The following is a 13920-nucleotide window of genomic DNA, read 5'->3' on the forward strand; positions in this document are numbered from 1 at the left end:
TTAGAAGATGTACATGGTCAGCAACAATACTCGATATAGGCTGTGGCATTCAAGCGATGATTGATTGGTATTAACAGGTCCAAATTGTGCCTAGAAAACATTCCTTATGTCATTACACCAGCCTGGACTGTTGGGACAAGGCAGGTTATGTGCATGGATTCATGCTGTTGGTGGCACATTCTGGCCCTATCATCTCATCAATGTGCCTCAGCAGAAACTGAGATTCATCAGACTAGGCTTTTGTTTGTCCAGTCTTCAGCTGTCCAGTTTTGGTGAGTCTGTGCCCACTGTTCCTCAGCTTTCTGTTCTTGGCTTGCAGGAGTGAAATCTTACGTCGCCATCTACTGTTGTAGCCCATCCATCTCAAGATCTGATGTGTTGTGCATTCTAAGATGTTTTTCTGCTTACCACAGTTGTTCAGAGTAATTATCTGAGTTGGCTTTTCTGTCAGCATGAACCAGTCTGACCATTCACCTCCGATCTCTCTCATCAAGAAGGTGTTTCCATCTGCAGGACTGGCTCTCACTGGAGGTGTTTTGTTTTTTGCACCATTTGAGCAGAAGATTAGTAGTTACAGAAATATTCAAACTAGCCCATCTGGCACCAAAAGTCATACCATGGTCAGAATCACCGAGATCTCATTTTTTCCCCATTCTGGTGTTTGATGTGAACATTAACTGAAGTTCCTGACCTGTCTCTGCAGTGCACTGCATTGCTGTCACATAATTGGCTGATTAGGTAATTGCATGGATATGCAGGAGTACAGGTGTCACTAATAATCTGTTCAGTGAATGTACGATGGCCACATGTCTTTGATTTATTTAATCAGTTTTTAAACTTATTTTGTTATCTTTTTCACATAACATACTAAAAAGATGTAAAGAAGAAACATTAATTAATGAACTGGTTTCCATATCCATCTTAATTTTGTTAACAGATTTCATTATAAAAACTGTCAGTTAAAATAACCACTGAAGTACAACAGAAAGAAAATGTACATAGTAAAGTTTTGAAATGATGAATATATTATTTTTATTACTAACAGTGAAGATAGTTGCTGACCAGAGTAAAAAATGGAGACTGAATGAACCACATGATTACCTGTTATAGCAATATTAATTATTATTAGACTGCTGTTGAATGGGTAAAGTTGGAAAGATAACAATATCTAGGGAGTGGAGAAAGGAGTTTTATGGAGTGTATCTGTTGGTCCATATTATGGCTCATACCTCAGTGCCCTTGCACAGTATGATCTGCTATTAAATCAACACATAATTCACATCCTACTGTAGAGTTGAAAGAGCAGCAGCAAATTACAGGGAGCAAACCTAGTGTGTCTAGGCGTGACGCTGCTGTCACATTTGCTAAAGTACAATCTTTGAAGGCCACGTGTCTTAAGGAATATCAATCTCAGAGTATATACGTGTCAGAGTTATCTTTATGTTTTATATGTTAATCTCAACCATTAAAACTCACAGCTACCTGAATATGAATATAAAGTTAGCCATCTCCATATTGCAGGTCGGGACTCAGAGCAATGTTGTAGAATTCAGTAATTGAGTTCTGTCTTCTCAATTTCAGTGACAGACATCATTAAGACACATCACTGATGTGCACTTTTAGATCTTATTTCCATACAAAAATGATAAGAAGTACTAAAGGATAAAATGTGTCCTGTGATGGATTACAGCTCCATCCAGATTTGGCTTCAGTCTCCATGCTTCCAAGATGGAATTCAGATTCGTACAGCTGGAAAATTCAGATTTAGAAAATAAATGGATGGAAGAAAAATAACATTTCATCTCTTTTTAAAAGTAAACATCATGGTTCACATTAGGAAACATTCTCTAAAATGACAAATTTTCATTTGCAGGGTGATGTAGTAGTTAAGGCTTTGGACTTCAAACCAAGAGGTTGTGGCTCAAATCCCACCGCTGACACAGTGTGACCTGAGCAAGCCACTTCACCTGCCTGTGCTTCAATTGGAAATCAAAAGAAATGGAACCAATTGTACCTCCAATGTTGTAAGTCACCATGGATAAAGGCATCAATAATTAGGGGTCCACTTTGGATTTTTGTTCAGTTGGAAACGGTGGTGGTGGGGTGTCCAACAGACACTGGTGGAGGAGCGGGAGAGGAGGAATCCCTTTTGAGTTTCCCATGAGTTGCCCATGTATAACAAGAAGCGTTCCGTCAGAAAGGAGGGTGGGGCACCGCGGGGATGGGCTGTCGTTCCAAAGATCGGAGACTAAATCCCTTGAAACCCCAATCCATAATCACCCAATCCTGAACTACGACGCTGCTCTAAACTAGTGCGGGGCGAAAAGTCCGGAGATGGATTTGTGCCCCGTCCAGCTTGGGCCCTGCCCTGTGTCCGATACAAGCTCCGCCCACCACTCAGCGCTGATTACCTGGTACAGTAAATACTGTAAATGGCTTGATGGATGAGGGCTGCAGATCATTTAGCCACCATGTTATTTATTACTTGTTTGAGTAAACCTTGTTTAGTTATTTATTTATGCTACATTTCTCTTTTATTTTAAAGGAAACAATTTACTTTGTCATTTTGCCAAAAGTTAACATGTATCATGAATACAGTACTTCAGCTCAATGACTGTAAGGGCTTACTGTAGCGCATCAACTAGTTACCCTATGGGTACGTAAGCTTTTGTCACGGTCTTTTAACACCACACACCTGGTATGTTGTATTAATATTAGCATGGCCAGGTAAGTCGGTCTCCCTTTGGTCTGAACCCAGTGAAGTTGAGATGACCTTAAATACGTTTCCCTATTTTAAAATTTGCCCTGTTTGGAATGAAAACCTGGTCATCCGACTGCCCGGAGAGTTAAGCCTACCAAATGGCATTTTACGTTGAGCCAGGATCCGTATGCTGCGGAGTTTTTGCAGATGTGGAATCCCGCAGCAGATGACACAAGACCCATTGTGAGGAAAGTAGGCAGATGCGGGTCCACAAGGCGAGTCTTAGGCTGAAATGAATTGGTAAACAAAAATTAATCGGCATAACTAACAAACTGTGCTGTTTCTATCTCGTTCTGCTAATTAGAAAAGGCAGGCAGAAAAGAAGGCAGTACGCGTGTTGTAAAGCAGTCGGTTAGCCGCTTAAAGTGGACCGTTGTAACGGGCCATCAATTTCCCCTTTGAAGCGGCTGCCAGTATGTAAAGTATATTCTCTCTCCAGTGAGTGCAGCGGGCATACAAATATAGATGTACTACATGACTGGGGTGATTGATTTTCGTGGGTATTATTTTAATGGCCAGTATAATACGAGATAATATAGCGTACTCATTTATTATTCATGTTAAAAGAATGTTTTTCTTACTTGTGATATTTCACTTTTTGAAGACCGTTCAGTCTCCGTCGGCGCAGACTCTCCCTCTCTCTCTCCCTCTCTCTCTCTCTCTTGCTCGCTCGCTCTGCTCTCTCTCTCGCTCTCTCTCTCTCTCGGTTGTTCTACAGTATCCTTCTCCTTAGCCGTGAGTCTCGTTCAGGAAAATCTCATAATCAGGTCACATTTCAGTGTAGATCCACCATCCATATCTACCCGGGAGGAAGGATAACCAGAAAGAGTGTGGGAGAGAGGGAGTGTGTTTGAGAGAGAGAGAGAGAGAGGGAGAGGAAGAAGAAAAAGAGAGAGCGAGCGTACCCCACTTTAAGAAAATAGGCAGCCATGATCGGCATTGGGAATTTGGGGTATCTCCTTGTCCCGCTCCTGGTTCTGGCGGGCTCTTCCAAGCAAGGGGACGTGAAAAGTGTGAAAGACACCGAAAATGCGGGGAGCTTCATGGAGGATGAGCAATGGCTGTCCACCATTTCCCAGTACAGCCGCAAGATCAAACACTGGAATCGCTTCAGAGACGTGAGTCCCCAACGGCTGTTATTACTCTACATGAATGTTAGGGGCTTGAGTTGGGCAGTCATAAAAAAGAAATGCAATCCGGTCGTATGTCATCCCGCGTGTCCAGCACGCGATGCGAGCATCCGCATAGATTCTGAGTCGCCAGGTTACATCGACTGGGAAAAGGTGCTGTGCATGTTATCTGAAATACTGCAGGTGATCATGAAGAAGCGAGTTAAACGGCAGACAGCGGGACAGCCAGCTTCGCGGTGTCTCCGTTCATTAAGTAATCTGCTCACACGGACAGAGTTTCCTGATTTCATTCGAAATGTGGCGCTCATAACAGTAAAGCGATGTGCGAACTCGAAGTGCTTTTCTAAAAACAAGCGTATAAAACAATAGGTCGTAAAAAATAAGAGAGGTGAGCTCTTGATGAAAAAGGCCAAATTGGCTGTGTTCGAAAACACCAAAGTTATAGATTAATCCTAACCATACAATTGCTTGCCTGGCTTCATTTTCAAACCGAATGTAAGTCCTTTGTCGAATTTGACGTTTCATATAGTTTAAAGTAACATTACAACAATCGGTGGTAATGGGCTGCTAAATATAACTAAGTTAAAGCAAATTGTGCCAAACCGACTGTTCTTTTTGTCATTATGCGAAATGATATCATATACCGGTACAGTGCTTTTAGATGACAGAAAAATGCAAGTATATGAAGGAGATATTCCTGACTTTACACACGTTTAGATTTTAAAACTATTAAGTTACTAGGCGTCTTGTTAATTCAGCCAAATGTGGCAAGCACGAGTGTGTGAACGCAAGCAACACGTACGTAGGAATTAGAAGAGACGTTAAAGAGCCGGGAGGTAGACGCTTCGATCCTGGGCATTTTCATTCATTCACTGCAACAACTTTTTTATATTTACTGTATGTGAGGAAAAGGCGTTATGTTATAAAATGTATTATATATGGGACAAACTATAAATAGTAAGTCTATATGCATTAACGGATATACAGTATATGGTTAGGAAAAATGTCTTCTAAAAAAACATATGTAAACACAATCGGTACTTTTCCTTTAATCTATTTCCTATAAAAATTATGAGGTAATACTTCCCATTTAAAAGTAGAAAATAACAACGGCATTAACTTATTTTCATGTTTTTAACATACATGCTTACGCTCACTCAGTGATTTGTTTTTCCTAAAAAGAATTAAGAACAAATTTGTCATGTTTGCTCGCATTTCACATGATAGGTTTTGCTGTGTTTAAGCGTAAATTATAGTTTTTTTAATTTGTTAAGACATTTAAGCTCTAGTTTCAACTAGTCAATTTCTTTCTTTCTTTCTTTCTTTCTTTCTTTCTTTGACAACTTCTGTCGGAAAATATATGTGAAGTTCTTAAAATGTGGTAATCTACTATTAAGAGTGGAGCAGCAATTTTTAATTTATAATTGCTAACAAAGGTTGCCATCTGTACTAAATCCATTTCCTTCCTAAAGTATTTGAAATGGGTGCTGAGCCGTGTGCCGGTTTGTGTGTTTTAAGCCAAAATGAGGAATGGTTGAGAAAGTGCACAATATAAACATCTATGGGTTTTTATAAAATAATTCAGTGCTGTGTTGTTGGAATTATTTTTTTCATGAGTGACTGGACTGGAGGGGTGACTGCCTTGCTGTGGATTATAAATGCACATAACCAATGTACTGTATAACCAGTATGGAGAATTAGTAAAAAAGCTTCAGTGAAAGGATTAAGTTTAAATTAGGACAGGATTAGAAATGGATAGGTTTTGCAGGTTTACATGTGTGACTTTGATATTCAAACCAAGCCCTGAGCTGGTTCTGTATTCACAGATCAATAGTTATTGACCGCTTCTCACCACCTCCTGCATATAAATGTGTTTTACAGCAGCGGAGTATTGAATGGGTACAGCAGAGCAGCCTGCTGAAGCCTTTATTTTTCTAAATCAAAACATTACAAAATGAAAAAAATAAATAAATGTTACCCATCTGCTCTCCCTCGATTTGCAGTCCAGTTAAATTATATGTTTTACAAGATCCCCAATTTCTTACAAAAGCATCCATTTGGTAGTACTGAAGAGATATAGAATGCCCTTAGTGAAGTAGAAGGTTCATATTTTTAGGTGCTTGGTGATTTAACGATACAAGTAAATAAAACAAAACAACACAAATGCCCACCTGCCAGCATCTGGGTGTGGTGCTCCTTTATTGTGTGTAAAGGCCTCTGTCTCAAGAGAAGTCAATAATAGAGGAATAAAAACAGCTCATATTCTCTGGAGTCCACAACAGTATCAGCTAGCGTCAAGTGGGAACAGACGTCAGATGAGGAAAGGCATTTTCCAAAGAGCAGCGTACATGTGGAGTTCAGGGTGTGAGGCGGGCAGGGTGGCGTAGTGCTTAGGGTGGTGAAACTTAAGCCACAAGTGCTGCAGGTTTGAGCTTTGCCTCAGATTCACAGGGGGACTCATTTGATCAGATCTTTTCATTTGATCAGATCTTTTAGACAAATGTTGTCTACCTACTTCTTCCCTTCTGAAACTCTGGCTTTGCTAAAAGATAGATTTTTTTTTATAAATATTTCCACATTTATAGGCTACCCATTCCTAAAGCGCAGCAGCAGGCGGGTGATGCTCATACTGTACATGTCCTGAGGTCTGCTACTTCCAAACCCCTGCACCTCCCTGGTAAGGGTGACTTGTGAGCTGCTCTGAGAGGGCATTGCTGCTGCAATGAGTGAGCAGCACGTGTTATGAAGTCCCGTCTATTTGCCCATCCTAAGTCACAGTTTGATTTCAGCGCTGCAAGCTGTCACTAACTAGTGATTAAAAAGAGATCATAGCGAAGTATTGTGCCCATAAACTTCTGTCGCAATTTTTACCATGTGATTATCTTTTTAAATGAGGTAGCAGTTGTAAACATAAACTTATAACCAACAGACTTATTATGATTCTAATATTTCTACTATACATTTAGATGGTTGCTACAAGCTTAATAGCTTCTATGCTACAGTTTATACCACATGAAGACATGTACCATCTGTCACTCCTATTAACATTCATGCATTATAATGTGGTATCCCATAATTAAATTAACTGAAAATGGTCAACAAAGAAATTTGAATTTAAATATTAATCTTGCACCCTGAACCCTTTCAAACTAAAGGTATTTAGTAACCTTAAAGCAAAACTTGACAATGGAGAAGTCAGTACAGTACTCTACATTGGTATCACATTAACGTCTCATGATAAAAGTCTAATTTTAGCAATCATTCTCTTCAAAGATGATTAAAAGATTTACAGCAGAAGATTAATTTAAAAAAAAACAACAACAAAACAACACCAAAGCCATTCCATTTTATTTTGTCCCAGAAGCAAATGTGTTCTGCATCACTCGGCTTTCAAGGCTACACCAACACACTAAGGCTTTAGAAGAGCTTTATAAATGTTCTTCATTTTCTGAATACAAATAGGGAGGAGACACTCTTTCTGCTGCAGCCAGATCTCCTTTGGTGGTCAGAAGGGGTAGTTCTGGGGCACCACTATGTGGAACATATGGAGCAGATGTCTTTCCAGATGTCTTCTTGAACCTCCTGGGTGTGGTCAGTTTTCGCTCACCTGACAAAATGAGAAAACACTATTTGAGGTATCAAGAACTTCCTAATCTGGGAATTCTGAGTCCATATGTCACAAGGAAGCAAAATGAACTATGACAATGTGTCAGCACACAGGGAAGTCTTCTGTAACAGTATACACAAAGACCCAAGGACATGCAGCCCTAGAACAAAGGTGGAAATGTACATAGTCATAGGGTAGTGGATACCATCCCAGCAGTGATGGCTTCAAGTCAAAGAACAACCTTGGATGGAATTACAGTCCGTCACCAGGCATGCTATTACTCAACCAAACGAGTTCGGTTCACCAGGCATTCAGACTGTAGGAGCAACCCAGACCCTCTGAGAGAAATGAGCACACACACATACACATGCAGAGAGCATACAGACATCACACCAAAAGGGTCCAAGTCTGAAAATTAAGTCTATTAGGAGAGAGTTGTGATTACCAGTGCAATCCAATCATACATCCATTTTGTTAATCCTTCTTAGTTCATTGTAGGAGTAAAAGTGAGACAGAGCTGGAACCTGGCAGTCCAGGGGACACTCAAGCACATGCAGCAATCTGTGACCTGTTGCACTGAAATAGTTTATTTAATATGTGCACAGTTTGGATGTTGAAGGAATAAGAGAGTATTTGAAAATAAAAAAAGGAAACCCATGTAGATAATGAAGAGAACATGCAGAGAGTGAACGGGGATGGAATCAAACCCATATCCCTGAAGCAATGAGACGGCAGCATGAAGCACTGGGGTCATCAACCAATAAAACAAAACAGTTAATTATGCAGAGCAGCAGACACCCACTTGTGCATGAATTATGCACAGCTCCAATATGTTTCATTTTTAATTAGCTTTTTCTTGTAATTACAATTCCTTTATTTTTACAATATGTGAATTGATTTCAATAAAGCATAATTTGTTTTACAGGAGCATACTAAATTAAGAATAAAGTGCTAGTTTAAAGCTTGATATAAATATCTATTCATTTATTTGTAGAACCAATTAACTGAACAATACAAAAATATTTCAAAATACACATACAAAATTGGGGACCTAGGCAGGCAGCAAGTGAGTTATATTTTTGTGGTCTTTGTGTTTTAGATATGTTCCTAACACACACACACACACACACACACACACATGCACTATGGCCTTTTCTGTGTCTCTTTCGTGGACACATTTAGGTCATGCCTATGATACTCATACCAGGTCTCTCCATTGTATCCATTTTGTAACTTGCTTATTCATATCTTGTCAGAAATAGCTGGTGCTTATTTTAACAGGGCATCAGTTTATCATAAGGCACACTTGTGTTCATGCCCACGCTGACTATATGAGAGCAATTTAAAATTGTCACTTAACTTTAAAGGCAGTTCTTGGGGATCTGCAAGGAAAACCCATAGAGAAAAAAATAAGTTGGATAGTATTCAAAATGCATACTGGCAATACATGGGATGTGTGGAATACCGGGGCGCTCCAGCCACCCCAAACCTGACACAGACAGACGGAGACACAAACATTCTACAGCACACCTTTATTTTCACGTGGGGAAGCTCCTTCTTTGCTCCTCACTTGAGCACATTAGCCACAGCAAAGCACAGCACCAAAGTACAGTCCTTTCGCCTCCAGACCTCCTCAATAGCTTTGTCCTTCTTTCTTCCAACTCTGGCCGTTGAGTAGTGGTGACTGGCCCCTTTTATAGGGCACCCAGAAGGACTCTAGGTGTCCAGCGACCTTCTGTTTGGTAGCACTTCCCTGGTGCAGTGGAAGTCCTACCAAACAGGGCCCAGTAAACGTCCATGCGCCCCAGCAGGGTTGACCTTCCATGCTTCAAGCCAAGGGGCCTGCCCTCTATCGGTCCGGTGGAGAAAATGTCCTGAAAAAACTCTCTCCCCTGGTCATTCCGTTGATGGGGTGTCCCAGCCGAGTAAGGGCCCGGACGTTTGCCATAGGTGGAATTTGAATGCTGGATGCCAGAGCTGTGTGGCACCAGCACTAACTGCCATAGTACCCTCTCCCTTTTTTCAATTTTATTTTAACTTGCAGCATTTTTAAATTACGTTTTCTAAGTCTTGGCCCCAATGGAAAGATGTTGCTATATGTACCTCATCCTGCTGTCACTGCTGGGCTTGACATCTGTTGCTTCTCTATCATGTGGCATTTAGGCAGCCTGATGTGTCACTGTGAGCCCCTTCCTTGACTAGGAGTTCCCCTTTAAACTATATTGGGATGAACACAAAGCTCTCCAGAGGAGATGAAGGTCAAGTTCCTGAGAAAAAAAAGTACTTCCTAGTGGAGTGCACATATGAGTGCCACCCGTCTGGTGATTAAACAGCTTTTGCAGTTCCACTCCTCTCCCTCACTTCTATAGTTCCAATGTTCCTTGTGACGTCCTTTTGGAGGTTCTGTATGAGCAATGAAGCTAGAAGCTCAATGCACTTCAAGCAGACACTAGAGAGTTCATCCTTTCCATGGAGTGAGGTTTCTTGGATCCAGCCTGAATGGAAATGGACCATTATACATTACCACATGAGCGTGTGACCACATAATATTGTTTATGGACTGTATGGAGAGACAGATATCTCTTTTTAGCAGTGTTACTTAAGAATGGCTGAAACTGACTAAATGACAGAAGTTTTAGTGATTTGCATTTTATTATTTTTGTCTTTTTGGAAAGTCGTATGTGCTAATAATTTTTCCAATACAAAAACCATAGTAAGATATTAGTGCTGCTGATTCTGCTTCAGTTAGAGAATAAAACACAGCGGGAGCCATTCAGTAGAAGCCTTAAGGTGCCTTTTTGTGTTGATGAGATGGAGAGCTTTGCTTAATGTAATTATTTCCTGTTTAAATCTTAGATGACTGCATCTAATGCTCCAAAGACACACGGCGGTCACTTACCGTTTCAAAGCACGCAGGTGACTCTGGGAAGTTACAGTCATGCCATTCAAATGTCAAATGACGATTAACCACCAAAGCGGATTTATCTCATGTAACCACTTATTTTCATTGGGCTCACTGCTGCGACCAGATTAGAATACCATGAGCCTTCCATTGTTTAATCTTAGTGAGACAGAAAGGTAGATTATTTATTTATGCATCAGTCGAGTCGATTGAGTGTTTTTACTATGTGAATCATTTTGTTCAAAAGTGTTCTTTGGATCTGAATGATAAAGTTTAAGCAGGGTATCTTCAAGGAGGTTAAATATGCTGATGACTGACATGAATTGAATGGTGTACTGAGGTTCTGGTTGGTGTGTTGTCGTTTGGTTTAAAATGTTTCACGTGCTTAATGTTTGTAATGATGCATAAACAAAATTAGGGGTTAAATCTAATTTAAATATGTTTTCCTCACTTATTAGGAATGACTTGTGCATGATCTAACAGAAGCTCATTAGAAAGGGGTTTATTTTCATTTCCTTGTGCTCATAATTACATTGCTAGTGTGTACTGAGTGCTTGCCTCTGTTTTAGAAGGCAATTTGCAATGGCCAATGGTGTAATTTCCTAATGTAAATATAAATGTTTGTTATTTGTCCTAATGGCAAATCCGCAGCTCCACTAACATCCAGAATCCAACATTTGCTTAAATGCCTGGAGGGATTAGTGTTTCAGTTTATCCAGTACTAGCTCTGGTCCATGATTAACTGTAGGTTTTTAAATCTACTACTAAATTCTGAATAGATTTTTATTTTAATGAGTTGAGAACACTTTACAATGTGCTTTAAATTACAGTTTAATTACAAAATAATTGCTTGCATAATTATAGTACAGTGCACCTAGGCATTATTACTTTGGAATTAATTTGTAAAATAAGCAACAGTATATGTACTGTAATTTACATATATATAAGGCAAATATCACTGACTCACTCATCACGAAATCTCCCGAACCATGAGGACCTGGGACTTGAAATTTGGAATGTAGGTTACCCTTGGCCATAGGTGCTCGCTAAGAAACGGTTTTTAAAATGTTGTGGTCCAAGCGCGTTGTGTCTGTATGTCTGTCCGCTTTATGTTTGTCCGCTTTTCACAAGAGAATTATTTAACGGATTTAGATCTGGTTGTTTTCTATACTTTGCTTGAACTTTCCGGTTGGTTTTGCGACTTCTCTCATTGTGCTAAGTACCATAGTTCGCTTGTGGTACCGATGTTTTTATGCAAATCCAAGAGAGTGGCTGTGGTCTGAGAGCAAGGGGGCGGAGCCTTCCTCATTTACTCACCAGCCTCCGTTCGAGTTGGTGTACGTCTCACCATGTGTTTGAATGCACCTTGCCTCCACTTAGCTAGCGATACCTGTTTGTTCAACAGACATTATCATCTACAGATTGTTAAGGAGTAACGTTTGACATTTCTGAGAGAGAGATCAGAGCTCCATGTGTTTTAGAGGGTAGCTGCTGATTGCCAGAGATATCACGGCCATGTGCTTTTCTCCCCACGCTGGGAACGCTTTCCCGTCAGAGTTGAACACGATCAGATATAGTGCCAACGTCTATTGATTTTTAAAGTTTGTTCTGTTTCATTACTATGTGGGCGAAGCGACGGGGTACAGCTAGTATAGGTATTAAGTAGGAATTTAATGTGCCGTGTATATTTTAAACGTTATTTGGTGTATGCTGTACCAACACTATCTTGTGCAATCGTTATGTGAGTGGCTACTGTGTAACAACAAATTAATGAAGGAAACAGTGTATATTATACAGTAGGACCCATAGTGGCACAGTGATTAGCACTGCTGTGTCATAGTGCTTAGATCTCTCTGTGTTCATGTAGGTTTTCTCCAGGCACAATAGTGCTCCATTGGAGGTCAAAGCATCAGCAATGTTATAAAAATGATTAAATTGACTCAAAGATGGCATTAAACTACAGCCATTTGGTAAAGATGAGTTGTAAAGATTTTGGTGGCCTTAGAATTGCATCACTGCTTTTTGCAAATGATGTGGTCCTATTGGCTTTTATTGAATTGTGAACACTAGTATGCATTGGGACATTTAGCGATTGAGTGTGACAGGCATGAGGATCAGCATATCAAAATCTGAGACCATGGTCCTCAGTAGTAAAAAGGTGGACTGATCTTTCCAAGTGGGAGGTGAGCTACTGCCTCAAGTGGCAGAGATTAAGTACCTCGGGGTCTTGTTCATGAGTGAGCGGAAAATGGATGTTGAGATCGACAAATGGATTGGGGTGGCAAGTGCAGTTATGCAGTAACTATACCAATCGGTAGTGATGAAGCAGGAGCTGAGTCAGAAGGCAAAGTTCTCGATTTACCAGTCAGTCTATGCCCGTTCCTTCACCTATGGTCATGAACTTTGGGTAATGATTGAAAGAACGAGATTGCTGGTACAAGTAGCTGAAATCAGCTTTTTCTGCGGGGTGGCTGGGCTCTCCCTTAAAGATAGGCTAAGAAATGCAGACATGTGGAATAGGCAAGGAGTAGAGCCACTGACCTTTCGCATCGAGGTGATTTGGGCATCTGATACGGATGCCTCACAGATGCCTCCCTGTGGACATTTTACAGACAGAACCAGCTGGGAGGAGACCCCAGAGAAAGCAAAGATAGCCTGGGAACACCTTGGGATCCCACAGTATGAGTTGCACAAGTTAAGAAATACAAATAAATATTAATGATGAATATGATATTTCACAATTATTTCTATGAGGTGTGTGATTTCATTACAGAATTTAGTGTAGTAATCGCTTTGGGGTATAAACTGTTCATCAGTCTTGTCACCTACCGCTCTTCCCTAAGGGGAGAAGTTCAAACCGTTCATCTGCTGGGTGATACAAGTCCTTTATGATGCTGGATGTCTTCCGCAGACACTGAGAGATGCAGATTTCTCCCATGGCAGGCAAAGGTGTGTTGGTAATTTTCTTTGCTCTTTTTATGATTCTTTGCAGAGCCTTTTTGTTAGCTGCTGAGCTGTTACTGTACCACATGAGTATCCCATGAGTCAAGACGCTCTCAATGGAACAAAGAGAGAAAGACACCAGAAGCTTTTGTGACAGATCAACCTTCCTGAGGTTTCTCAGGAAGCAAAGTCACTGTTGTGCTTTTTTAACCTGTGACTTTATGTTTATCGAATGGACTTTCTCCACTCTGTCACTGTTTATATGCAGTGGCCGGTGTGTCATCCTGCTTCTTCCTCAAATCAATGATCAGTTCTTTAGATTTTTTGGTGTTAAGTATCACATTATTCTCTATGATTCTCCCCTGCGACATGGTTCCGGATAAATGGTGGAAAATGAATGAATGAATGAACGAGTTGTGAAAAGTTGTCTCTTTTTTAGTCCATTTACTGAAAGAATGTTTAAGTTTGAACAACAGTCAGTCACTACCTGTTATTGGTATCAGAACCTGAAAGCAGGAGAGCTTAATTTTTATCTGAATTATTCTTTCCAGAAAAAATATTACATTTTATCCATACT

At 40.3% G+C, this 13920-nt stretch overlaps 1 protein-coding gene across 1 annotated transcript in view; it reads left to right on the plus strand.

The window, feature by feature from the left end:
- Positions 1 to 3447: 3447 nt before the first annotated feature.
- spock2 (SPARC (osteonectin), cwcv and kazal like domains proteoglycan 2) overlaps positions 3448 to 13920 on the plus strand; it is a 288070-nt gene continuing 277597 nt past the window's right edge. The window contains exon 1 of the mRNA XM_051922933.1: positions 3448 to 3879. Within this exon, the coding sequence (XP_051778893.1) occupies positions 3691 to 3879 (189 nt within the window). The 5' untranslated portion in view covers positions 3448 to 3690. The remainder of the gene's footprint in view (positions 3880 to 13920) is intronic.

The sequence above is a fragment of the Erpetoichthys calabaricus genome, chromosome 2 (genome assembly GCF_900747795.2).
Source record: "Erpetoichthys calabaricus chromosome 2, fErpCal1.3, whole genome shotgun sequence".
In the NCBI taxonomy this organism is placed as follows: domain Eukaryota; kingdom Metazoa; phylum Chordata; class Cladistia; order Polypteriformes; family Polypteridae; genus Erpetoichthys; species Erpetoichthys calabaricus.